This window comes from Brachyhypopomus gauderio, chromosome 2, assembly GCF_052324685.1.
Source record: "Brachyhypopomus gauderio isolate BG-103 chromosome 2, BGAUD_0.2, whole genome shotgun sequence".
In the NCBI taxonomy this organism is placed as follows: domain Eukaryota; kingdom Metazoa; phylum Chordata; class Actinopteri; order Gymnotiformes; family Hypopomidae; genus Brachyhypopomus; species Brachyhypopomus gauderio.
The window spans coordinates 6,335,958-6,362,179 of NC_135212.1; the positions used below are offsets into that span (position 1 = coordinate 6,335,958).

The 26,222-nt window shown below is 44.8% G+C and overlaps 2 protein-coding genes across 4 annotated transcripts in view; one reads left to right on the forward strand and one right to left on the reverse strand.

The window, feature by feature from the left end:
* mgat4c (mgat4 family member C) overlaps positions 1–26,222 on the forward strand; it is a 121,505-nt gene that overhangs the window by 81,262 nt on the left and 14,021 nt on the right. The window contains exon 1 of one of the 3 annotated variants that reach the window (XM_076984578.1): positions 19,364–19,691. The exons of the other annotated variants lie outside the window; for them this stretch is intronic. The gene's annotated coding sequence lies outside the window, so the exon portion shown is untranslated. Of the gene's footprint in view, positions 1–19,363; positions 19,692–26,222 lie in introns of those variants that run through there. 3 annotated transcript variants of the gene reach the window in all.
* eps8b (epidermal growth factor receptor pathway substrate 8b) lies at positions 10,888–15,267 on the reverse strand. The gene is made up of 7 exons (XM_076997387.1): positions 15,100–15,267; positions 14,261–14,354; positions 12,956–13,090; positions 12,735–12,825; positions 12,336–12,513; positions 12,022–12,154; positions 10,888–11,892 (listed from the first exon to the last, which is right to left on the reverse strand). The coding sequence occupies exons 1-7, from the start codon at positions 15,108–15,110 to the stop codon at positions 11,815–11,817; spliced, it is 720 nt and encodes a 239-aa protein (XP_076853502.1). The 5' UTR covers positions 15,111–15,267; the 3' UTR covers positions 10,888–11,814.

Here is a 26,222-nt window from a genome sequence, read left to right on the forward strand (position 1 = left end):
GTCGATGTTTTGTTGCCTCTCTTGGGCCCCTGGCAAGCAAGGCCCTTATCTCTCAGTTGCTCAGATTGTATTCAGTCCTAATTCCAAGTAGTTTTGGATAAAAGCGTCAGTTAAACACTTTAAGCGTAAATAAAAGTGCGATTTCTGAGCAGCAGCTCCGTGGTCATGTCTGTGGAGGAAGTTTCTGACGGACGCACTAAACATCATCTTTTGGCCTTTAAAAGATTTAAAAGATGCTTCAATTCCTGCTCTAAATACTGCTGAAATGTCAACTAATGCCACAAGCGCACACACGCTAATAAAAGCCAATATATGGTGATATTTGACATGCATGTGTTGTTTATTTAGCGACATATCACTTAAACCCACTGATGTTTAATAGGAACGTGCTAACCGGTTATGGTCTACCATCGGCGTGATCGTCATGGATAGCTGAGATGCCCAGCGTGGTATAGGGTGGTGGCGGAGCTGTTCGCTTTACTAATTCTCCATGTGTTGTTTCCATTTGGGGAAAGCTTAAGTAGAACCCTGGGACAAACATCGCCTAGAACATCTCAAGAAAACACCCCTGGGTGTCTTTGGACTTTTTGTACACACGTGTAATTTCCGAATAAATTTGCATGCAAGTTTTTTGAGCTATTGCCCATTGTGAAGTCACAGCTGGAATAGTGAGTGAGGACTCATTTAAACTGGACGTGGATTAATAGAACTCAGTCAGTTATAATTGTTCTTTTCAGTACGAGTGTGCATGCATGACCCTCAAACTGAAGCCAGTGCACATGGGAACACTGCAGTGTCAGTGTTCAACAGTGTTATCACTCCTACAGTCACCAAATAATATTTTCATCCAAACAGTAACACCCATTACCCAAACCTGGTTTTCTGGTGTGAGCATTTAATTGCACAATTAAGCTCCAACAGCCTGGCATCTATTGAGCAATTAACCTTTGATAAACCAATTACTGTCTAGGGTTTGATGACAGAACTTGGGCCCTGGAGGAGTCATATTCTAGTTTAATAGAATGGCCCTCAGCCATGGAGGAGTTTAGCAGGGCTGTAACATTCCCAGCATTCCTTGTTTCTGGTGTATTGATTTTTTTGTGCTGAGACATCATGCAGCTTCCCAAATGAAAAAAAATGAAATTACAAGAAAATCAAAGGGAGTTGTGGGAGAAATGAACCACAGACGCTTATTATGAAGCAGGATGTGATGAATTATAGAAGAGAGTGTGAACTTGTCTCTAAAAAGTGCTTGATTATCTTGCAGCATGAAGCAAAAGTTCAGCTGCTCTTGGTCTTTCTGACGTTGGCAGCTATGCTAATGGCGCCATCTCAGAGGACATTGTGGAGCTGATCATCAAACCAGCATTCACAGGTCTGCTAGAAGCTCTGGCCCAGACGCTACCTCACTACCGATCTTTATTGTGGTTGTTGTGGCTGTAAAATAAGTATAAACGTGTCAAAAAGATTTATAACCTGTCTGGAGGGTTATGGTTAATGTGCGTTCACTTAGATCCAAAGGGAGTTAGATGGGGCACTTTGGTTGATATTTGTAATCTTGTAAGAGGAATATATGTGTCCCTGGCTATCATCGCTTCACGTTGTCATGTGACGGCCATCAAAAGTGACGTGATTTGCTTGGGGTCAGTGTTGACATGTCAAAAAGAGGTCATCCATCATCAGTAATGTGACTCGCACAAACTGGACAGTGTCCAATCCCATTTGCCATTGCAAATGCTGCACACATAAATTTTGTCTCCAGCAATATAATTTCCCTCTAGCCTGACAGTTCTCAAGTCCCCTGAATGCAATAATAGAGAATTGATTATATTCTTTATGGAGTGCGGAAGGACCAAATGTGTTTTGTGTTCTTCCTTTCATCAGCCATAATGAAAGAGTGAGGAAAGTGCAGTGGTTGCTGAAGGAAGTCCCTGCAGATGATAAAGGATACTAATACCTTCTCTGTCCTACACATTTAAGCCACGCCCCAATAATAAAAGACCCCTCCCCCCACTTCTTTTTTTTTCCAGCTGTTCCTTGAAGCACCTCAAGCTCAAGAGTAATGTTCATATAAATGTTTTAAATGAAATATAGCATCATGTATATGCATCAGCTCATCTGTATTTTGCTTTATTTAAGAATTGTGGTGTTATAAAATCACTGACTTGCTATGATGTTGTTGGTCTACCAGAAGTAAAATATTACTGTACACAGTGGCACAGTTGCAGTAAGCCTTGTGACCTACTTTCTCTGAACGCTTTAACAGTACATCGGTGTTGTGGAAGGATTGGAGGTGCTTGTTTGTTTTTGCACTGTATCATGTAATGAATTAAAAGGTTGGCGGAAAATGTGTTTTATCTGCTGTGACTCTTTGACGTGAGTTTTAATTTCCTGTTCTTTCCTTGTTTTCCATTAGTGGCTTAGGCAATAGAAGCTTTAAATGAGAGAATCCCCCACCAACCCACACACACACACACACACACACACACACACACACACACTGCTCCACACTCCGTCTTCATGGCAGAATAATAAAGCAGAAAGAACTCAGAAACTAATAAACCTCATATTTCATTTTCAGCCTCTGATTTCATTCAACGTGAGATCAGATGAGAAGCACACTGGTCTAGGACACAGCAGTATCTCCTCCCCCGCCACCGTCTCTTTCAGCTGTGCCAGGATGGCGCAGAGATGAAGAGCTCCAGCCCTGATATGTGTTTCCCACTCAATATTAGTTTAATTCTTTCTCAATGTGGATCTGTTTTATCACACTAATGAGCAATTGCTGTTGTGTCTGCCAGCCAACATAATGGTTCATGATGAAATTCAGTCCCTCTTTTTAAGGAGGTGGTGTGAGTTATGATATTTTGTCAGTTTGTCATAATTATCACACACTCAGGAGAGACAAGAACATTTGTCATAAGTGCCGGCCTTCTGACACAAAGAACTGGCTGTATAATTCATGCCCATCCATTTTTAATAAATCCTCACAGTGCAAATTGAGAGGGTTGATTTGGATTTAAAGGAAGCCTCATAAATCCAGAAGGACGGGGGGTGATATATAGAGTGAAATAACAAACCATTAGACCAGCAGTCGTCCGCTGAAGTTCAGCACGCATCCCGTGTGACATGAGGACCAAAATGAAGTCAGCAGCTCTGTTTGAGAATCCAGAATTCAAAGAAATCATAGAGGCCTGCAACCAAAGAAAGCAGAATGTTATTGCTGTTTTAGTCATTTTGTTGTAGTCATTATAAGTTGTACATGTTTCAGCCGTGGTGTTGGAGACAGCCTGAGTTTAACCCTGCTCACCTTATAATAAATAAAATGAACAAAAACTATTTAAGTAGCAATAACCTGTTCAATAGTTTGAGTCCAGATCTCCATGATTCCCTTTGCATTCTGACCCCTTTATTTTGGAGAGACAGTCACACTGGTAAACGCATGAAAAGCATGAGGTGAAACTGTCTCCTTAAGAAACATAATTCCCATGTGCTATCTTCTTAATTCTAATGAACTATTCTTCAAATTGTGGATTTTGAAGTCTTCTGGCGTAAAATGGCCACTTTTCACTGGGTTCTGTTTATTATCACATTGCTCATTAATAGTCTTTTGAGAGAGATATTGTGAAAATTATTTCTTCTGTTAACACTGGTTTACAGTGTAAACAGTAACATTCTGGTTTGCTCTCGGCTGAGTCTGCTGGACACACTGGACCGCTAACATGTGTGTGCTGTTTGTTTTCCATGCTTTTCTTTGTCCAGTGCTTTTCTGAGAGTGATCATTTCTCACTGCGCTACCTAGTCTCACCATCCTTATGATCTGACCGACTTGACTGCTTAGAGCATGAGGCTTTGGGCTGTTTGGATTCACCATGTCTTGTCTGGCCAGAAACTCATTATGGACCACCATCTGCACATAGTGAGCGCTGTCCAACTTCTCATAATCTCTCACTGTCTACAGGTTGAGAGAGAGAGGGAGGAGAGAGACAGACCACCCTTAGTCTGCTTCCAGGACCATTTCAATGATGTACAGCTTGCAGTGATCATGCCAAAAGCAGGAGCAGCTAAAGCCTTTAAAAAGACTTCCAGGCAGTATCCACAAGCTAATGGAGAAGCTGAAATCACCTCACATGGGAGAGAAGCCCAGCTCCTCACACTCCTCACAGTTCCTCACACTCCTCACAGTTCCTCACACTCCTCACAGTTCCTTACACTCCTCACAGTTCCTCTCACTCCTCACACTCCTCTCAGTTCATCTCACTCCTCACAGTTCCTCTCACTCCTCACAGTTCCTCACACTCCTCATAGTTCCTCTCACCCCTCAGAGTTCCTCATACTCCTGACAGTTCCTCACATCCCTCTCACTCCTGACAGTTCCTCACACTCCTCTCACTCCTCACTGTTCCTCACATCCCTCTCACTCCTCACAGTTCCTCACACTTCTCTCAGTTCCTCACACTCCTCTCACTCCTCACAGTTCCTCTCACCCCATACAGTTCCTCACACTCCTCACAGTTCCTTACACACATAAACACTCCTCTCACTCCTCACAGTTCCTCACACTCCTCTCACTCCTCACGGTTCCTCACACTCCTCTCATTCCTCACAGTTCCTCTCACTCCTCTCGCTCCTCACAGTTTCTCACACTTCTCACAGCGTTCCTCCCCCAGGCTCTTCTCTCTGCTACCATTGCCTTTGGCTTGCTCCTTGGACTCCGACTTCTGTAAAGCTGCTTTGTGATGATAGCTATTAGACTTTGGTGCTGCTTGTACTAGGTCTCCTCATCATCATTCATGTAGGAAACTGTACACCATGAGTCTAGCCCTGGTCGTAGCAGAACTGCTGCAGATTCTGAATGCATCCAGAGGGTCCTACACTTATACACTTAGAGCTGTTTCCTTCTCATCCAGAGTGTACGTCCCACTAGGGATGAGGAATGACTATGATGTTTCTTCCACATTTATTTATTTCTGTGTGTGAGTGTGTCTGTGGCTTGTATGTGCATGCGTGTGTCTGGCTTGTATGTACGTGTGTGTGTGTGTGTGTGTGTGTGTGTGTTTGGTTTCGATGAAGGAGATAGGAGAAGATTCCCTACAGCAGATGAGCAGGATTTGTGCATGGAAAGCTCAGGATGGTTGTAGTCTCACCACACACTCTACTGGCTGTGCTGAGGTTTGTGTGTAGATCAGATCATCAGCACCATGCTGGGGCTGCCCTGTGTCACCCTGAGACAGTGGAGTAGAACACAGGTCATCGTTAGGGATAGTGCTCATCATTAAGGGTAGTGCTCATCATTAGGGATAGTGCTCATCATTAAGGGTAGTGCTCATCATTAAGGATAGTGCTCATCATTAGGGATAGTCTTCATCATTAAGGGTAGTGCTCATCATTAAGGGTAGTGCTCATCATTAAGGGTAGTGCTCATCATTAAGGGTAGTGCTCATCATTAGGGATAGTGCTCATCATTAAGGGTAGTGCTCATCATTAAGGATAGTGCTCATCATTAGGGATGGTCTTCATCATTAGGGATTGTACTTATCATTAGGGATATTGCTAATCATTAGTGATTGTGTTTATCATTAGGGATATTGCTAATCATTAGGGATTGTGCTCATTCACAATCAAAAGACTGATCTAGCTAATGCTTTCCAACTGACATAATGCATCAGATCAAATGGAAGGTTATCACTGTCCTGTGCAGAAATCAGAGTTGCGCCAACAGTCAAGGAGCAACATTATTCACACAAGTGTCAGTAGTATGACATCTAAAACAGGGAAAACTGAGAAGGAAACATTGTTTGAGTGGCCGCCTGTGTTTTACTGCTGACAAACCTTCTTCTAGGTTAATCTGCTATGTATACTATACTTAACAAATATAGTTACTAGCACAGAATTGATCAGTTTATTCCCATTTCTACAATGGAGAGGGTTGTGCTCCATTGCACCAAAGCATGCCCCTTCATCAAACAATAGAGGTTTGTTCTTCATGCACCTGACTGCAGTGCCCATGCAAACTCTTTTCCAGGTCATGTCCTCTTTTTGGGATCTAACAAATGTGTCCGGACGGGTTTTTAAAAAAATGCCTAAAGGCTGCGAGGTTTGTCTTCCACTCTGATGTTTTCTGTCTCCAGTGGTCATTACTGTGTTTGCTTTGACCATCCTGTACAGGTCCTGCCTTCTCACACGGCACAACTATATTAGATTCCCACATGTGGATTGCACATTGTTTTGTTTAAACAGAATTTAATTAGCTAATACATCTTCAGGACAGTATAGCTGGGTTCAGTACAGTATAACTGGGTTCAGGAGAGTATATCTAGGTTCAGGACAGTATGGCTGGATTCAGGACAGTATACCTGGGTTCAGGACAGTATACCTGGGTTCAGGACAGTATACCTGGGTTCAAGAGAGTATACCTAGGTTCAGGACAGTATACCTGGGTTCAGGAGAGTATACCTGAGTGTATCTGAACTGAAATGTGTCTAGTGGTGTAATAGAGTCTTATGGCATTCATTCTCTCACCATAAAAATAAACATTCAAAAACTTTTATTTATTTTATTGGAAGGAACACCTCAGTGCCAACAAATAGGATTATCTGGCCATAGAGGCCCTGAATGCCATTATTATTGGTCCTTTAAGTAAGTCTGAAACATTTGTCTAAAGTTCTTATGTATATGTCCCCTAACCTATTACTCACTCTGCTGCTGCCAACAAAGCCACTAGCTAACCTTAGTGAACATGGTCGTTCTCATCTGTACCACCAATCGTTTACCTGAATACGTGACTCGTAGAAAACATGGAAAACACTCTTCACAGGCGGCAAGGTGTCTAACTCCTTTGTGTGCACTGTAAGCTTGTTACGGGACGGAGATGCTGAGAGACCTCACATATTTCAACAGTGCAGCCTGCCCGGCAGCAGCTGGTGTTAATGCTGAGTGATCAGCTCACTGAGGTGAGCGAAGCACACACCCATTCACGCTCACACCCTTTTCACACTTATCACATTCAGAGCTTAAAGGCTTCTCTTTGGGTTTCCTGCTACTTGCATTACAGTAGGTCAAAGAGGGCTATACACATACATATACACATCATAATAAAAGTCCTTGGGTTTTCTCTGTGCCAAGACCTCTGTCCAATTAAAAGGAAGAGCCTACACCCAGAAGCACACCATCCACTAATATTGCTCTTGCACACTGTTTTGAGTTTGTAAGACACTTCTCTTAAATCTTTGAGCAGATGCTCACTAGAAACATGTCCACTAGAACCATGTCCACCAGAACCATGTCCACTAGAACCATGTCCACTAGAACGACAATGTGTTCCTGTTTTGGGTAGGTAAGTCATTGTTGTTCATCATTGTAGCTTTTACTTCACACTAGTGCTGGGCGGTATGACCAAAATTCTATATCACGATATTTTTAAAAAATTATATCGGTTTCACGGTATTTGACGGTTTTTGCTTCCTGAAATTAGATGTCCAGTAGTTCCATCGGCTCAGAACTGGAAGAGACCAGTGCGACCAGGAACATCATCTACTGTTTGGAAATGTCTGGCCGGGAGTGGTGTTCATGGAAGAATTGTGGTCAAAAAGCCAAACCTTCACCATGGAAACAAGGCCAAGAAACTATGCAGAAAAACAGGAACTAAGGTGCAGAAAAGTAGCAGCAGGTGATCTGGAGTGATGAGTCATCATTTGAAACTTAATCCATGACAGAAGGCAATTTGTTCTTGATCTACTAAATGGACATTTCATTTACCTTTTAAAAATGAATTTGTAGATGTAAGCGTTGAGCTTGCGCTGTGGAACGCTGGCATGTGGTCATGTGTCCCTGACCTTGAGGGGTTTAATGATTGGATCTGAATGGTTTGAATGATCGGATCTGAATGGTTTGAATGATCTGATCTGAAAGGTTCAAATAATCGGATCTGAATGGTGTGAATGATCGGATCTGAATGATTTGAATGATCGGATCTGAATGGTGTGAATGATCGGATCTGAATGGTGTGAATGATCGGATCTGAATGGTGTGAATGATTGGATCTGAATGGTGTGCATGATTGGATCTGAATGGTTCGAATGATCGGATCTGAATGGTTCGAATGATTGGATCTCAATGGTTCGAATGATTGGATCTGAATGGTTTGAGTGATTGGATCTGAATGGTTTGAATGATCGGATCTGAATGGTTCGAATAATCGGATCCGAATGGTTTGAATAATCGGATCCGAATGGTTCAAATGATCGAATCCAAATGGTTTGAATGATCGGATCCGAATGGTTTGAATGATCGGATCTGAATGGTTCGAATGATCGGATCTGAATGGTTTGAATGATCGAATCTGAATGGTGTGAATGATTGGATCTGAATGGTTTGAATTATCAGATCTGAATGCATCTCTAAAACATGTGACTCGGTTTACTCTTATGCTTAATCACTCAACATGTTAATCATGTCAGTATGGGAGTTATAGGCTTGCCTGCCAGGCAGTCCAAGGAAAAGGAATCATATAAATTTTTTTTTTTACTTCATTATTAATTTCCATGGAGTTAAAGGTTATTAAAATAATGTTGTTTTCGCAGATTCAGTTAAGCCTTTTACAAGCCTCCAACAGTTTCATTCAGCTGTCCCCCAACCCACAATGGACTGTTCACACTTGGACAGAAAGTAATAGAACACTGTAGAGGATCAACTGTCTCTCGATGGGCTCTAAACCAGATGAATTGCACTTGCTTTAGGGCTGTTTACACTGAACAGACTTGTCTTGAGATGTAGAGGAAGTGACAGTGTGCATTGAGTTGGTCTGTCTCCTCTCAGTGCGATTAAATGGCAATCCTTAGCCTTTAGCAAAACAGCCATTGACCCTTACAGGTTTCTCATGCTCGGACTGACTGCATCTGCCTAATGTGTGGACAGCACCGTATGCAAAGTAACCTGTTTGTATGCGATCAGCAAAGAGTAAAGAGGCTTTTTTACACACACGTCAGTCTGGCACTTGGGCTGCACACTTCGATACAAAAAAAGACCTAAGTGGACAAGCGTCTCTTCCTCTGACTGCCCATAGACAGATGCAAATCTAAATTAAAGTCGTTGATGATCTACAAAGAAGGGAATGAAACATGAATTGCTACAGATGTCGTGGGGAACACAGCAAAAATAATTAAATTATCTAAGTGTGGAATGACGACTAATCGGATCTATTAAACCTAGGGAGGTCAGGCCGAAAGAAAAGGCCATTTTTATAGTTAACAGCAATTAGCAGGCGATTCTTAAACATCTGTGAGGAGGGGAAAATGTCATTAGATGAATAAGAACAGTGACATCATGCTTCTTTGAGCTAGCCAACAGTACACACCAAATGTAAATAACACGGGACGCTCTACTTTCATTTCACCCTGCATCTGATCATCATTCTCTCCCCAACCGTCTCATCCACGCTGGATAAAGGACTGCCACACTGTGTCTGTGGGTGTTTCAAGCGTCTGAACGGCCTGTAATCCCCGCAAACTAATGGAAAGGGAGGGAGAATTTCAGCAGTAATCTGCCGTATAACGTCAGCGTGCTCTGTTCTTTAGCATGTGTTTTATCCTCTCCTCTAACTGGTAAGTTGCTTCACTCTTCACTGGTTTAAATTTAGCTTTTTGTTTGTTTTGTCTAATCCACACCCTCGGAGTGTGCGTGTTTTGTGAGCATGTTTCGTGTGCTACCGAATAGATTATTGATTAAGTGTTAACATTTCAGCCTCTCTGGATTCTGCTACAATGTGCAACCTCACAACCACTTTAAAAAGCCAAGCGGGAAAAGGGAGGAGTGTGTCGTGTTGGAGGCGTCGCCCTTCATGAGGTCTCTTTGTCCTCTGCGTCTCTGATTGGCCCCGATGCGTGTTATTGTCTTCTATTTTGAGTGCTTTCCCATCTAGTGTGGCCCACAGTGAGAGGAGCGCAACTTTATCGTCGTCTGTATCTCACAATGCCAGCGGCAAGGGTGTGAGTGATGTGCAGATTTAGTTGTCCATCCAAGTGAAAAATATTCCCCTCCCACACACACACACACACACACACACATGCAGACACGTGCACACACACCACCACAATCTGCACGATGTTTCTCTGGAATGCTAGAGACTTCACATTATGGCTGTTTTCTTCATCACAATGAAATGTCAAACTAATGATATTTTTCTCGTTTGGCCCCCAGTTCGTTAGTCTACTGGGGAATAACTAATGATGACATCACAGCTACATTTGGTAAATATATAGTGGAGATTATCCCTTAAATTATTAACTTGATTAGGTCCAGGGCACGGAAGAGCATTTATCATATCCATATCTCATGTGCGCATTAATACCTTTTCACTAATTGGCCAGCCGTTTGTAATGGCCTTAAAGATTTATCATTGACCATTTTAAATCTGTTCCATTTTTACTTGGTCCTAGATCAGTGTCACTGGTCCTAGATCAGTGTCATGGGCAGCCTGAAGGTGCAGCATTTTCTTTGTAAATAGGGGATAGAATAATCCTGGCCTTTACCCTGTCCATACTAAATGACTGTGCGTGTGTGTGTGTGTGTGTGTGTGTGTGCACGTGTGTGTGTGTGTGTGTGTGTGTGTGTGTGTGTGTGTGTGTGTGTGTGTGTGCGTGTGTGTGTGTGTGTGTATGTGTGCGTGCGTATGTGTGTGTGTGCGCATTTGTGTATGCATGCGTGTCTGTGCACAGTCTCAATTACTTGGCATGTGTGCATGTGCGTAAATATATTTGCAGATTACCACAATCCTTTCAAGCTTATAGAACTGTTGCACTGTAAAGTACTATACACACTGCTCGTGAATTACAATCATCAACCATTGAAGCCATTTTTTATTTTATTTCTATTTTACTGATTTTTAACATGGTTGCTTCAGTGCCTTCCACTGACGATCCATGCCGGGGGCCTCTCACTGCCTCAGTCACCATGCACACAACAGGTCATCCTCCCTGCTCCTGGGTGCCCAGACAGGAGCGTTAGGAGGTAGGGCCTCCCACATGCCCTACGTGAGCTGCTGTGTGCATGTTAGAGGGGTTGACCTGGGGTTTTAGGGCAAACCTGTGGCTTGGAGAGTGAGTGGAAGGTTCTCTGTGGCGGTGAGTGAGGTATGGCTCTGTACCAATGGCCACCTAGTCATGGCTGTGTGGTTAGTGGAGGGGAAGGATGTACTAGGGTTATGTAAGTGCTGACACACGGTCTGACTGACTCAGAAGCCTTAGCTCAGACCAACCCTTCCCACGAGCCTCTAATTGTCCCTGCCTAAACGCGCTCTGGTCTTGGTCCCGCTATCTCCACTGCCCACCATCACTGCTTTCACGGAGTGAGACGCTACTGTTTTTTTTTCTCGTTGAAATCGTTATTGTGTTACATAAAAGCATCCATATCCCCTCTCTGATCATGTGCCAGATAGACCCAAACAGCACAGTACATATAGGACGTGCTGGAGTGCCCTCGAACGCACTGGCATTTTCTAGAAACTCTCTCTGCTCTCTGTGTTGTGAGATTTCTGGTTGAATTTTGCAGAAGAACATTTGGAGCAGAGCCATAAATATGAATTCAGACTTTATGATATACACATAAAGCCCTCTTCAACTTCCAAGATATAAATAAATATGATTAAATAACATAATATAAACAGACAGGGTTAAAATAACATGACTAGCATGACTTTGCATGACACACTTTGGAATGTATTTCAAGTTGTCTAGTCAACCAGCAGCGCTATATGTAGCAGAATAGATTGAAGGGATAGGATGAAACTGGATCTTGACTGACAGGTAGATTGACCAATCAGTCCCAAGCAGAAGCTTCAGTGTCCTGCTGCCGCCGCCTCATGATCTCCTCCAGTTCTGAGTTCCCACAGTTCCTCTGAGAGAGGGAATCCAGAAGGCGCCATGTTTAGCACTCACACATGCACTCGCTCTCATGAGCAGCCGTGCTGCTCATTAGGTTTTTAACCATGAGGTTGATGTGTTTGTGGGCTTTTCTACAACTGACCTCTATCTGGGCTTTCTGCACGGTGATCTGACTGTAGACACGAGAGCCTTGGTCGCCACACACCGCCCTGAGTTCCTCCTTACTCAGAGAGAAGAGCTGTGCTCCCGTCAGAATACCCAGACACTCCACCACCCTGATCCAGCATGCGGAAAACCAAACACTGTCAAAGAGCATTTAGACCTATACCGCAGAATACACTGGTTAAGCATGCATTCATTCTCCTTTTATTTTCATTTTTATTTTTATTATTTTGCCAGATGAGTTTTTCTTACTTTGCTACATCACCGCACACGAACACACACGGAAGTACTCACGCTCTGGAGAAACCCTTGGCTCTGAGCCAGGCGGTGACCTCTGAGGCCTGGGACTGGGGGGTGATGGGTACAGTACTGCCCGAGTGCTCCACACGGAAGTTGCGCAAAGGGGGCTGGACCTTGCTGTCTGTGATTCTCTTCAGGAGCTCATCGTTCATCTCCTTCTGCTGGGTCCGATCTAGAGGAGAGAGGGAGGGAGAGAGAGAGAGAGAGAGAGCCGGACATGACAGACACCATCACCAAGACTGAAGGGGAAGATTGCTTAGGAGAGAAGTGATGATTTCCCACGTTGCGATGCGATCGGTGTATGTAGGATCACTCACACACCAGCAACCCCCCCCCCCCCCCCCACCCCCGTCTCACAGTCACCACGCCACACCGACGACAAGAGTTACGCACTGTCTTTGTCCTGCGAAGATTTATTCACCTCCACACGTTCGGCGTGATTTACTGTGGCAGGGGGAGAGGTAGCTTTGTAAGGATTCACTGCCTACAGGGAAAAGGAGCGAGAGAGAGAGAGAGAGAGAGAGAGAGAAAGAGAGACTATATCCCCGGCCGCCAGCAGAGGCTGTGTTTGCAGTGTATTAATAGTGAACATGCGGCATTGAGGAGCTCCACACCTGGCTGTTGAAGAGTGCAGTGTGGGTGCACAGCGCCCCCGGTGGCTGCTCCTCCTCCAGCACGTTACAGGGCACGTACCCCGACTGGCCACTCCGGTTCACCAGCAGCCACCAGTGCTTCTCACTCTCCAGCACCTGTGGACCACACACACACACGCACATGTGTACACACAAACACGGGTGTGTATACACACACACTCTCTCTCTCTCTCTCTCTCTCTCTCTCTCTCTCTCTCTCTCTCTCTCTCTCTCTCTCTCTCTCTCTCTCTCTCTCTCTCTCTCTCTCTCTGCCACATCACCATTCCCCACAGCTCCTTCCAGAACATCTTTTGTCTCTTTTCATGTTACAGTCACATGGCAAAGTCATGCGTCCTGAATTTCCTACACAGACTACAAGAGAGTGTGATTAAGTGTATTGTATCCTGGTTAATTCATGTAAGACTGATAGCACCTTACTCTATGTAGCCACGGTAGCTGGGTAATTATACTGTTGATATAATGATTGATTACAGTAAAAGAAAATACAAAAATATATACTCTATATGTTTTTGAGCTCTTTTCCCACAATCAGAAAATTGTTACATAGTATATCTAACTGGATATACTATATATATATATATATATATATATATATATATATATATATATATATATATATATATATATATATATATATCCCAGAAAACCTCAGTCTCCCTGAAGTTCCTTAAAATTTGTATACATATTGTATACATTTTCTGTTTGTAGTTTCATAAATAAACTGGTGAGTTATTATACCCTGAACCCTGAACTCCAGTTTGAAGTCTGAAGTCTGTTTGTCTCCTACATCGAGCCCTGTGTGCCTGTGCAGTTCTGCCTCTCTCATCCCTCCTCCTCTCTCCTCCTTTCTCATCTCATCTCTTCTTTTCCTCTCTTCTCCTCTCTCATCTTTCTCCTTTCCTCCTCTGTAATTCTCCTCTGTCCTCTCCTCCTCTCTCCTTCTCTCTTCTCCTCTATCCTCTCTTCTTCTCCTTTTTCCTCTCTCCTCTCTTCTCCTCTCTGCTCTCTTTTCTTCTCCTTGTTTCCCCTTCTCCTCTCCTCCTCTCTCCTATTCTCTCTTCACCTCCCATCTCCTCCTATCCTCCGCTCTCCTATTCTCTCTTTTACTCTCTCCACCTGTCCTCTCTACTCCTCCCTTCTCCTATTGTCTCCTCCCATCCTGTCCTTTTCTCTCTTCTCTCCTCCTTTCTCCTCTCTCTCTTCTCCTCCCTCTCTCTCCTCTCCCTCCTCTGCTCCTCCCTGTTCCACAGTCAGTCTCCACCGTACCTGCAGCACCTCTCCTCTCTGCACCGTCAGCTCGTTAGCGTTGCGCGCCACAAAGTCGTAGCGGATCCTGACGCCTTTGGGGTCGCTGCCGGACCTGTACAGGGAGGAGGAAGAACACGCTGACGAGGTGGAGCAGGTGGGGCGGGTGGAGGAGACAGGAACGCTCCGCCTGCCACTGCCACGCTGTCAGCAGATGCTGATTCACTTTAAGAAGTTAGCCTGGAGTTATGCTGCAGGAACACCTCTCTGTGGTTTCACCAGGGAAGACGTGTCATGCTGTTTGTAGCTTGTATTTGTGCTAGTGTGAGTTCTGTGATTTTTTTTTCTAGTAATCAAAAAATGCATCAAAAATGTTATTTTTGAATTAGATAAACACCATCATATGTTTATCTCATTTATGTCTGTGTGCGTGTGTGTGCATATGCATTTTGCACTGTTAAATAGGACAGGTGCATATTGTCAGACTATAACAAAATGTCCCAGAAATCTTGCAGCCACCCATAGATAAATAACTCATGATCATGATTCAGAAGACAAATGCACTTTAACAAAACTCTGCAAATAAGATAATATTGGTGAAAACTATGTGTTTGTTAGTGCAAATTAAAGTGAGCCTAACTTTATGTACTTAACTCTTTCATATCGCTGTCCCCATTGGGACAAATTGTGACACACAACATAACAAAACATTCTGCAGAATCCAAAAGTGCAAGCATCACGTCCGTCTCCGTCTCTGCTCCCTTCCGACTCCGACATCGTGTAGCGCATCATTAATCTGCACACTGAAAAGTGTCCTACGCGAAAAGGCTGTGTTCCAAGGGTTATAACAAACAACTTACGGCTGGAGCATGCTTTATCTGCGGGGGCCGCGGGTGGTTTTCCGTGAGCCTGTGCACCCTCTGTCTCCGTGGAAGGAGATTAACTCAGCGCGGTGTAGCCTCCATACGCAGGATAGGGTATGAATATTTCAACAGTCCAGCACAAAGCGTGGAGAACTTTAAACTCGACGCCTGGGTCCCCATGCATCTTTAATGCCCCCCCTCCCCCCCGTACTGCACCAGAGAGGGGGATAAGCACTCCGGCACGCTGTTCGTCCTGCACCAAGCCCTCTCCTCTTCACCCCATAAATAAATCAGCAGCGTGAACGCAGGAAGCCCGAGCCTCCCTTACACTACAAGCAGATTTGTTTTCGCCCAATCGCACGTCTGTTTACACGCTTCACATTCTCAAATATTTTTGCTGTCTGTTTGCACCTGCGCGGCAACAGCGCATGGCCGTCTATGGCAACCATGCCATAGTTTGATGTATACACACACACACATAATGTGGAGTGGAGAAACATAAGGAATGCAGATGCACCCATATTTTATTTTAATAATAATAATATAATAATGATTATAATAGTTGCATTTACGAAAGGCAAAGTAGGCCTGGCACAGTTCTAGAAAGATCCAGAATTTACACCTAGAATTTATGCGCATTTAAACTTATATAGTCATATGGGGCTTCTAGATACAGACTGACAACTGGACTGGTGATGGTCAAACAGCAAGAGAGGGCCGTAGTGATGGATGAAGCAGTAAGACTTAAGAGTTGTGTCAGGAACAAGGAAAGCGAAAAGCTTGAGAACCGCAGAGCTGCCGGTTTTGCGCACTCTTGCCGTTCTCTTAACCTGCTTTGTGAGACGGACATGTAGAGACGCTCTTCCAGCAGTCATGGAGACATCCTCACACACGCACAGCACGGGTAGGGTTTGGAGGGAAAAGTCTGAGGGTGCATCTCAAAGTGTGTGTCTAGAAAATGAATTCATATATAGGCTAACAGCTTTCCCAAATTATATACATATAGAGGGATGAGTGCTAGACCAGAGTGTGTCCTGCCTCTCCGTTTCCTGCTCTGCCACTACACACTTCACCAGAGAGAGAGAGAGAGAGAGACATACACACACACACACACACACACACACATATATATATATATATATATATATATATATATATATATATATATATATATATATATATATATATATTCACATAGGTCCCAGTGGTCCTGAATGTTTCACACACACTGACCTAGCCACTGACCCAGACAGGTTAATAATGACATTGGCAGGTGTTATTAGCCATAAATGTCAGTAGCTGCATTTCCGTGAGGGATCCTGTTTGACCTGTAACCCTGGACTGGACCCTCTGGATTGGTTCATTTGTGCAACCCTAGAAGAGTGCGATGGTGAAATGGATGGGGTTTATATGCTCCACCCTCCAATGCTATTCCAGGAACCTGGCATTGAGACATTCATCTCCTGCTTAATCAATCACCGCCAGAATGCACTTCATACACATAAACACTGTGACTGTAAGATACACAAGTATGTATCGGATTGGTTATTTGTGGGTGGATGTGGGTGTGTGTGAGTGGGTGGGTGTCTGATTTTTGAATGACAGTTTTGAATTGGTGATTACAGTTCTATTACATTCCTGTTGGTAGACATGTCATAATAGAACTGTAGCAGTCATACACTCAGATTAAAATCAGACGTACTACAGCCGCCATCAGACTTTTAACTTCCATCAGGGTAAAAAACAAGGAGACGTACAACCATTATGGCAGGACAAATAATGTATGACATTATTACCTTTCCCATTTTCAGACATTGCTCATCTGTGTTTGTAAACATGCATGTGTCAGTTCTGAAACTCCAGTAATGGCTGTTCAGAGAAACAGCACATCTGGTTACAGCCTCGTATTGGTGCTTACAAAAGACATTTAACAGTCAAATACCAGTTACCAAGTCATGTTAGGAGCTGTGTGGTTTTTACATTGACATACTGTGAATGAACCATCCTGCCTTCTTCATGGTATAAACAAACCGCAGTGCAGAACCCCATTTGAAGAAGCAGGTTTGTTTAAGAATAAAAAGTAACTGGTCATATTCCAGTAAATAAAATCTGTTCCTTCTTGCCTGCTTGTCACCACAGAAATGAACAATGGTGTTTACCAAACGGCTTTGTTGTACAACATACCCAGTTATTAAAATGCCATCTAATTAGAGGTGTTGAGCAGGCGATTTGCATAAGATTAATTGTTTTTTAAGGGTGCTTTCTCTTCATTATCATTCTGTCTTGTGAATGGATTCACTACAGTAGTGATGCATGTTCATTCCAGGGAAGCTTGGAAATAGTTGGAAACTCAGCCAAGGGTGATGTTAGGGTGTTGTCAGGGTGGTGGGGTGGCAGTAGGGTGATGTCAGGGTGGCACCAGGGTGGTGGGGTGGCATTGGGGTGGTGGGGTAGTGTCAGGGTGGCATCGGGGTAGTGGGGTGGTGAGGTAGTGTCAGGGTGGCGTCAGAGTAGTGGGGTAGTATCAGGGTTGCTTCAGGGTAGTGGGGTAGTGAGGGTGTGTCAGGGTGGCATCAGGGTAGTGGGGTAGTGAGGTAGTGTCAGAGTGGCGTCAGGGTAGTGGGGTAGTGAGGTACTGTCAGGGAGGCATCAGGGTAGTGAGGTAGTGTCAGGGTGGTGTTGGGGTAGTGGGATAGTGAGGTAGTGTCAGGGTGGTGTCAGGGTAGTGGGGTAGTGTCAGTGTAGTGGAATAGTGAGGTAGTGTCAGGGTAGTGGGGTTGTGAGGTAGTGTCAGTGTGGTGTCAGGGTAGTGGGGTAGTGAGGTAGTGTCAGGGTGGTGTCAGGGTAGTGGGGTAGTGTCAAGGTGGCATCAGGGTAGTGGGGTTGTGAGGCAGTGTCAGGGTAGTGGGGTAGTATCAGGGTGGCATCAGGGTAGTGAGGTAGTGCCAGGGTGGTGTCAGGGTAGTGGGGTAGTGAGATGGTGTCAGGGCAGTGGGGTAGTGAGGTAGTGTCAGGGTGGTGTCAGGGTAGTGGGGAAATGTCAGAGTAGTGGAGTAGTGAGGTAGTGTCAGGGTAGTGGGGTTGTGAGGTAGTGTCAGTGTGGTGTCAGGGTAGTGGGGTAGTAAGGTAGTGTCAGTGTGGTGTCAGGGTAGTGGGGTAGTGTCAGGGTGGCATCAGGGTAGTGGGGTTGTGAGGCAGTGTCAGGGTGGTGTCAGGGTAGTGGGGTAGTATCAGGGTGGCATCAGGGTAGTGAGGTAGTGCCAGGGTGGTGTCAGGGTAGTGGGGTAGTGAGATGGTGTCAGAGCAGTGGGGTAGTGAGGTAGTGTCTGGGTGGTGTCAGGGTGGTGTCAGGGTAGTGGGGTGGTGAGATAGTGTCAGGGTGGTAGTGGGGTAGTGTGGTGGTGTCAGGGTAGTGGGGTAGTGAGGTAGTGTCAGGGTGGTGCCAGTGTAGTGGGGTAGTGAGGTAGTGTCAGGGTGGTGTCAGGGTAGTGGGGTAGTGAGGTAGTATCAGGGTGGCGTCAGGGTAGTGTGGTAGTGAGATAGTGTCAGGGTGGTGGGGTAGTGAGATGGTGTCAGGGTAGTGGGGTAGTCAGGTAGTGTCAGGGTGGTGTCAGGGTAGTGAGGTAGTGTCAGGGTGGTGTCAGGGTAGTGGGGTAGCGGGGTAGTGTCAGGGTGGCATCAAGGTAGTGGGGTAGTGAGGTAGTGTCAGGGTGATGTCAGGGTAGTGGGGTAGTGTCAGGGTAGTGGGGTAGTGTAAGGGTGGGGTCAGGGTAGTGCGGTAGTGAGGTAGTGTCAGGGTGGTGTCAGGGTAGTGGGGAAGTGTCAGGGTGGTGTCAGGCTGTCGAAGGCCAAACAGCAAATCCATGCTCTGTGTGCAAGAAGGCTCACACAACATACAGCTCTGTGTGCCATGGAAGCAGATGAACGGAAGCCAAAACATATTCCACACTTGGTCTTTTCCATATGTCTGCTTCATTCACCTGTTACCAAGAATGGAGAAGAAAGGCCTGTTCATCTAGCATTCAGATTTAGTGTGTAACATCTGTGCACATACAGTGCAAGTGCCTGCTGTCTGTTAGGAAAGGAGGAGTTAGGGGTGTGTGTGCGTGCATGTGTGTGTGTGTGTGTGCGTGTGTGTGTGTGTGTGTGTGTGAGAGAGAGAGAGAGAGAGAGAGAGAGAGAGAGAGAGAGAGAGAGATACAGTTCCAGATCATCTTGGCACAAAGTGCATTAACTCACTGCCTTCTGGTTCAGTCATTTAGGCATGTAGTCTCATGCTGGTTCTTGATTTGTCCCTGTTTTGGACTGACATAAGCAGATGTGCTGTGGATCTGCTGGTGTCTTCCTGGGGCTGTGGAGGTGTCTCTCTCTCTGACTAGAAGATGAAGTGATTGCAGGGGGATCCAGGCCTGCGTGCCGCTCCATGTGGTTACCCACACAGAAACATCCGCTTGCAGCTCTTCAGCAGGCTGGAACGCTGCACAAAGTTTTCTCGGTTTTAAGAACAACAAGGTTTTGATGTTTTTGTTTACCTGAGGCTTGCTGAGGCATTTCAAAGCCAGACGGGCAGACGGAAACCTGAGGAACAGGTAGTCCAAGATCCTGCACTCTACGTTCTTCTTAATCACTGGTTTGGATGTGCACGTTTTAGCGCGTACAACCTCGCTGTCAGTGCTTCTGTCTTTTCTGTGTTCGCATTGTAATTATCTGTCAGTGTATCTGTCATTTCTATGCTAATTGTTTGTGTGTTCCTGAGAATTCCTGACGTCTGTTGATGGAATTTTTTGCGATGTGCTGCTTTTGCAGTTTCCAAGTGTTCTCTGGAAGTCAGAGTGCGTTATGGGAATCTGAGCCCAGAAAAATGACTGTGTGGAAGATGAATGTTATTCCACACAGCTACAAGCATAAATGTCAGTGAACAGAATAGTGTTCATTAATTAAGGCCTGATTGCTCTACAAACGGGCTGCAGCTTCATTGAATTCCATGAGAGTCTCACTCTAAGCACCCTTCATTGAAGGAGAAAATACCTCAATTTTCTCCTAGACCAGGGAAAATAATACTGCCAAAGACGTGATTATTTGGTTCGCAAACAGTTTTCTCATTAACTATTCTAAATGGCACTGCTCAGCTCTATAAAAAGTCATGTCTGATTCATATGGTTCAGTTTCCACATGCCCATACACACCCATTGTTTGCACAAAGCCGGTCTGAGTGTGTAAGAACTCATGTCCATGTAGTCAACTGTAATGTGCAGTTCAGTGAGGATCTTGGCTACGATTAAGTATCATTAACTTAATAGGGAGGTAGTGAAAGGGGGATAGTGAACTCAGGGCAGTTCATAATGAAGTAATGATATAAGTCTAGACCTCTGGGTAGTCCTGTCCTCTGGCAATAGTAACGTTCAACTCATCATATGATAATGACTCCACAAAAGTAAGTGGCATGTGACAATGACCCCCTAGAACGACATGTTTTTAAATAACAGACACCCTTAGTGATTAATGCAGCGAGTCAGCATGGTATTATATATGTAACAGGAAAACATGAGTGGAGCCATATGCTCCCCCTCATCAAATATTCATCAGCAATGCATTTGGGACTTGAAAGCCTGTCTGTGTTCCTGTGTTGAGAGGAGGTTGATATAGGTTTCTTTTCAAATATCTGGATCAGAAGAGGTGTTTATATGTTAGAGGTGTGTATCCCATTTCTCTAAGGCGCTTTTGTGATGATATCCTACTCTCTCCAGTATGGAGTTCTTTGTTCTGGGGTGAGTCGTGTGCAACGTATGTTTCCTGTATACATGGGGTATCGTTACATTATGTGTGGGAATTCTGTTGCATCCTTGTATTTCAGGATGTGTGATTACAACACCTTCAGGACTTCAATGCAGGACACTGCTCAGAAAACATGTTCGGATCAGCAGGATCTTTTATGTTTCTTCTGAAACAGCCTGCTCTCCTCAGACCTTCCCGTGAGGATTATGTTAGTAAGTGGTGCTAAAGCAGGTTTTTGAAAACCTCAGATCGTTATTTGTTAAACAAATCACAGAAAACACATAACTGAAGAACATTAATGAGCCTCGTCTTTTGTCTTATTGTCTGTGTTGAAGCATCAACATTGATGTTCTGGGTCTGTTGTGAACTAGCAAAAATAGAGGATGTCCTTAAGTCTTCATTTCTGAGAGAGAAGGAGAGAGAGGACAGAGAGAGAGTGAGACAGATAGAAAAAGACAGAGAGGGGAGAGAGAGACGAGGGGGGGGGAATACTCCATTGAGTCTACTGGAGCTCTGGCCTCTTTTCAGTAAATGTGCTGAGGGGAGATAGTGCTTTCTCCGGTTATCTGCCTCTGGATGCCTGCCCCACAGCCATTTTCTCATTTTGGAACTTGTGACCCACTAGTCACCTTGGCTTTTTCCAGAGCTTTTAGGCAAACAGCATGTACTCTCAGCCTTACATCATAAATGGAGAAAGAGAGAGAGATGTGGGAGGAGAGACAGGGGAGGGGGAGGATGTTGGGCAGGGGAACTGTGGCAGTAAGGGGTAGTAACTGTGGCAATAAGGGGTAGTAACTGTGGCAGTAATGTGTAGTAACTGTGGAAGTAAGGTGTAGTAACTGTGGCAATAAGGGGTAGTAACTGTGGCAGTAATGGGTAGTAACTGTGGCAGTAAGGGGTAGTAACTATGGCAGTAAGGGGTAGTAACTGTGGCAGTAAGGGGTAGTAACTATGGCAGTAAGGGGTAGTAACTGTGGCAGTAAGGGGTAGTAACTGTGGCAGTAAGGGGTAGGACATGCATGCTGTCCTGTTGAGGATAAAGCCAGAAAAGCGTCAGGGCCTGAAGTCATGTGACCATGCTGGTGTTAATATTGAAAGATGCTCTCCCCAGGCTGCTGAATGTGGTGTGATGTTACGGTGTGTATGTGAGGTGCAGAGTTGCATCCCAGCACCCACAACGCTCCTGTGCAGAAGAGCTTTTGTGTGCAGCATGAACTGGACCGGGGGGGCACACGTGAACTTGTGTCACAGCCTAAAAAGACAGAGGAGTGAAAGGTGAAGGAAAAGAAGAGTGGGGTGTGGTGAAGAGGGGAGTAAGGAGGCGAGCCATGTCCCAGCTCCTCCCACATACTCCCAGCTCTGCTCCATAATCCGGGTCAGGGTGCTAACGGGCTGGACCGGCCCGAGAGACACATCCTCCCCCTCACTCTCATTATGCTCACCACTCGCTGGATTTCAAAGCCTTTCAAGTCTCGCTCAGCCTGTAAAGGTGGAGAGCTCTCGGGCTCACAGGGGTGGAGGGGTTGCCATCATCCCGGCAGGCTGCTCGGAGGCCGCCAGTGTTTTAATGAGCAGGATATGCCCTTCTTCATATCAGCTCTCACTACTCAGCACCCACACCTTCACTGTGCTGCTACATTTCAACACTGGTCACATATGTTGGAAATAAGACATCAGTTGTTAACGTAAATAGGATTTGATTTATTACTTATTATTAGATATAGTTAGATTTAGATACAGTTAAAGTTATAGACTCTCAACTATAATCACGAGCTCTGGGTAGTGGCCGAAGGAAAGAGACCGCAAATACAAGCGGTTGAAATGAGTTTCCTCCACAGGGTATCAGCGCTCTCCGTGGTGAGGAGTTCGGTCATCCGGGAAAGACTCGGAGTAGAGCCACTGCTTTCTGGGCAAGTCTAACTGGGAGGAGACCCCAGGGAAGACCCAGGACATGCTGGAGAAATCATATTTCTCAGCTGACCTGGGACAGTCTCGGGAGAGAGAACATCTGTAGGGCTGGAGTGGAAGGTGGAGTGAAAGAGGAATTGGCTACATTGGCGTAATCATTCATGTGACAGTCTAGAAGTATTTAAGCTTTTTGTTTTGTTTGTAAGAGTGTGGGAGGGGCGTGTGTATGAGTGTGGGAGGAGCATGGGAGGAGCGTGGGAGGGTTGTGGAAAGAGTGTGGAGGGCGTGGTAAGAGCGTGTGAGTGTTTGTGTGTGTGTGTGTGTGTGTGTGTGTGTGTGTGTGTGTGTGTGTGTGTGTACATGGGACTGCATCAGCAGTAGCTGTTGACAATGTGTTTACATGAGTGAGTGGAGGCACTGCAGTGGAGGTTCTGGAGAGGTTTCTTATGTCTGAGAATACGGCAATGAGTAAAACCCATAAGCCTCTGTGTCAGGAGATGCAGCTTCAGCACCTCTAAACAAACAAAAAACTCTCTCGACCTCTCTCTCTCTCTCCCTCTCTCTCCCCCTCTCTATCTCTCCTTCTCTCTCCCCCTCTCTGTTTCTCCCTCGCTCCCCCTCTCTCTCTCTCCCTCTCTCTCCCCTCTGTCTCTCCCTTTGTCTCTCCCTTTCCCTCCCCTTCTCTGTCTCTCCCTCTCTCCACATCTCTGTCTCTCCCTCTCTGTCTCTCCTTCTCTCTCCCCCTCTCTGTTTCTCCCTCTCTCTCCCTCTCTCTCCCCCTCTCTGTCTCTCCCTCTCTGTCTCTCCTTGTCCCTCCCCTTCTCTGTCTCTTCCTCTCTCTCCCCCTCTCTGTCTCTCCTGCTCTCTCTCTAGCTATTCCTCTCTATCTTACCCTCTCTGTCTCTATCTCTCCTCTCACTCAATCACACTCATGCAGTCCATGTACCTCTGAACAAACAAAAACTCTCTTTCTCTCTCTCTCTCTTTCTCTCTCTCTCTCCTCCTCTCTTTACCGTTCTCTCATTCAGTCACACACACATGCAGGAGCAGAAACATATTGTATTGACACTGGTGAAAGAAAAATATTTCTTTTTGGTATCAGTGTATTTGCTGATTACTCGTGTTGATGTTCCTGTTTCTGTGAATGATAGTTGATGCTGCCGTTGGCCAGACCATCAATACACACACCACAACTGAATCCCAGCATTCTCACTCCATGATATTAATGGGTTAACAGCGGGATGCACAGGGCATAATTCATTCTTTTAATTGGTGTTCCACTGAATCATTTTAAACTATTAATAAATCATGTTAGTCACCACTTTGGGCAGTTGAATGGATCAATCAGTAGCTTCATATGGACTCTGTCTTTCTCTGTGGGCCCAAATTACAGGCTTTTAGTCGCATCCGCGGTGACCAGGAAGAGCAGTCAGCCATTATCGCACGACTGCCTTATACAGCATATGTCTGTTTTTATTCCCTCGATGTTCCAACATGGTTTTTAGCACTGGCTGATTAACACAAAGCTTTTTTTATATAACACCCCACAGAATGGAGGGGATTCCTGTTCCTGCGCACGTCACTGCGCTCGCCCGCCAGCCGCTGGCACTTCCCGTGTTTTTAGTGCTTTTTGCCGAGAGCAGGACGCCTGTTGGAGTGGCTGAAGCAGAGATACAGTGGGCGCCCAGTGTCAGTGAATCTGCAGCCTTAATTGATTATTTGCACAGAGCTGTAACAGAGCAGTGTGTGTATATCAGCAAGCCACGGAAAATCTAGGGGAAATAATAGAGAACAGATAACAAGATCACATGTTGAGAAATTGATTTCTACTGCCAGCTTTATGAATCTGTTTCTCTCAGTCAAAATGGATTTTCATTCTCCCTACCGGCTCCATCCAGGTTTTCCGTATTAAGGGAAACTGTGAACCAAGTTGGAATTTACCACGACACATTTCAGCTGACGCAGACTTTCGCCGTGCTATTTAGATTTGAGAAAAAAAAATGTGCGGTGCAGGATTTCTGTATTACCTGAAAGTTCAGGTAACATCCTTGAGAAGTTCCGATAACATCCTTGAAAAGTTGAGGTACCATTTTTGAGAAGTTTTTTCAGAATGAGAAACTTTTGGAAAATGCATGTTTGTGCTGTTGTGTCACTTGAATTGTGAAGATTATTGCAGTCACAGTGACACTGTTGGCCAGTGTTTGTATAAAACTCTGAGTGTGGCCTGTGTGTGTAACCTGTGTGTAGCCTTAGTGTAACCTGTGTGTAACATGCATGTGAACTGTGTGTGTGTAAAGACCCTTCCCAACTGGATGTGCTTGGTTGAATGGGTTTAGATGTGAGTTTGGAAGGTATGAGTTCAGAAGCCAACGTGTGCATGCCTATAGAACTGATGAACGTTTGGTTTGGCTGTAAGATATCGGTTTCTCATCGCTAGACTAGAATGTGAGAATACTCCTTGAGCAAAGGAAATCCTAATTAAAGAGGAAAGTATTAAAAGAATAGCGTGAATAGGTGTATGTAAAGAATAGCGTGAATAGGTGTATGTAGAGAATAACGTGACTAGGTGTATGGAGACCAAAGCTGTAGATGATGCATGATGATTCATTCATTTGCATGTAACTACAAGTCCTGCATTGACCTGATATCGTTGAATCCTGGGTGAAGATAAAGATGTGGTCAATGTGTGCAGGCTTTTGTCTGGGCTGTGTTCACTGTATGCTCACACCAGTTGACACGCCGATGAGCCAGCAGTCTAAGAAGCCGTTTGGATCTCCTTTGTCCTTCCGAGATGAAGTTGATCCTTGGGAGTTGCTCTGTCTGGAGCTCTTCTGTATGTCACTGCATGCTGTTGGCAGTGAAGTGTCAGAAGGGGTCAAAGGTCATTATTACCAGAAAGCCCTCAAGCAAAGCTCTTTTGAAGGGAGTTTGCTGGCAGAAGGCAAAAAACGATCCACCTGAACTCTCTTGCTGAATGTGGTTCCTGAATTAACCAGTTCTGCATTAGCAAAACGTACAACATACAACGCATGTTTGTGATTTAACCAGTGAAAACTAAACTGGAGTAAGAGAAGAAATGTGTGTTGGATTAATCGATGAATTTTGAGAATTCACCTTTGAGAATTTAACTATCGATGAACAACCACGCAACTGTTTTCAGCCTTCTTCCACAAATCTTCAGGGTGAGCCTGGTTCAGTGTATTACATTTCTAATGGACATTTTGTGGTGAGTCCATCTCAAATGCATTTCACAATTTTACAAGAAAATCTGAGGGGGATGGATAACATAACCAAAGCCTTTTTAATTATTTTCAAGGTTTTTGGAAAGTCTGAAACAATCTTAGATCTATAAGGAATGTATTAGTAAAGAATAGAATTTTTGATCAAGTTTCTTCAGATTGGTATCTGCCTGCAGAGTGTCTCTGGGTTCAAAGCTT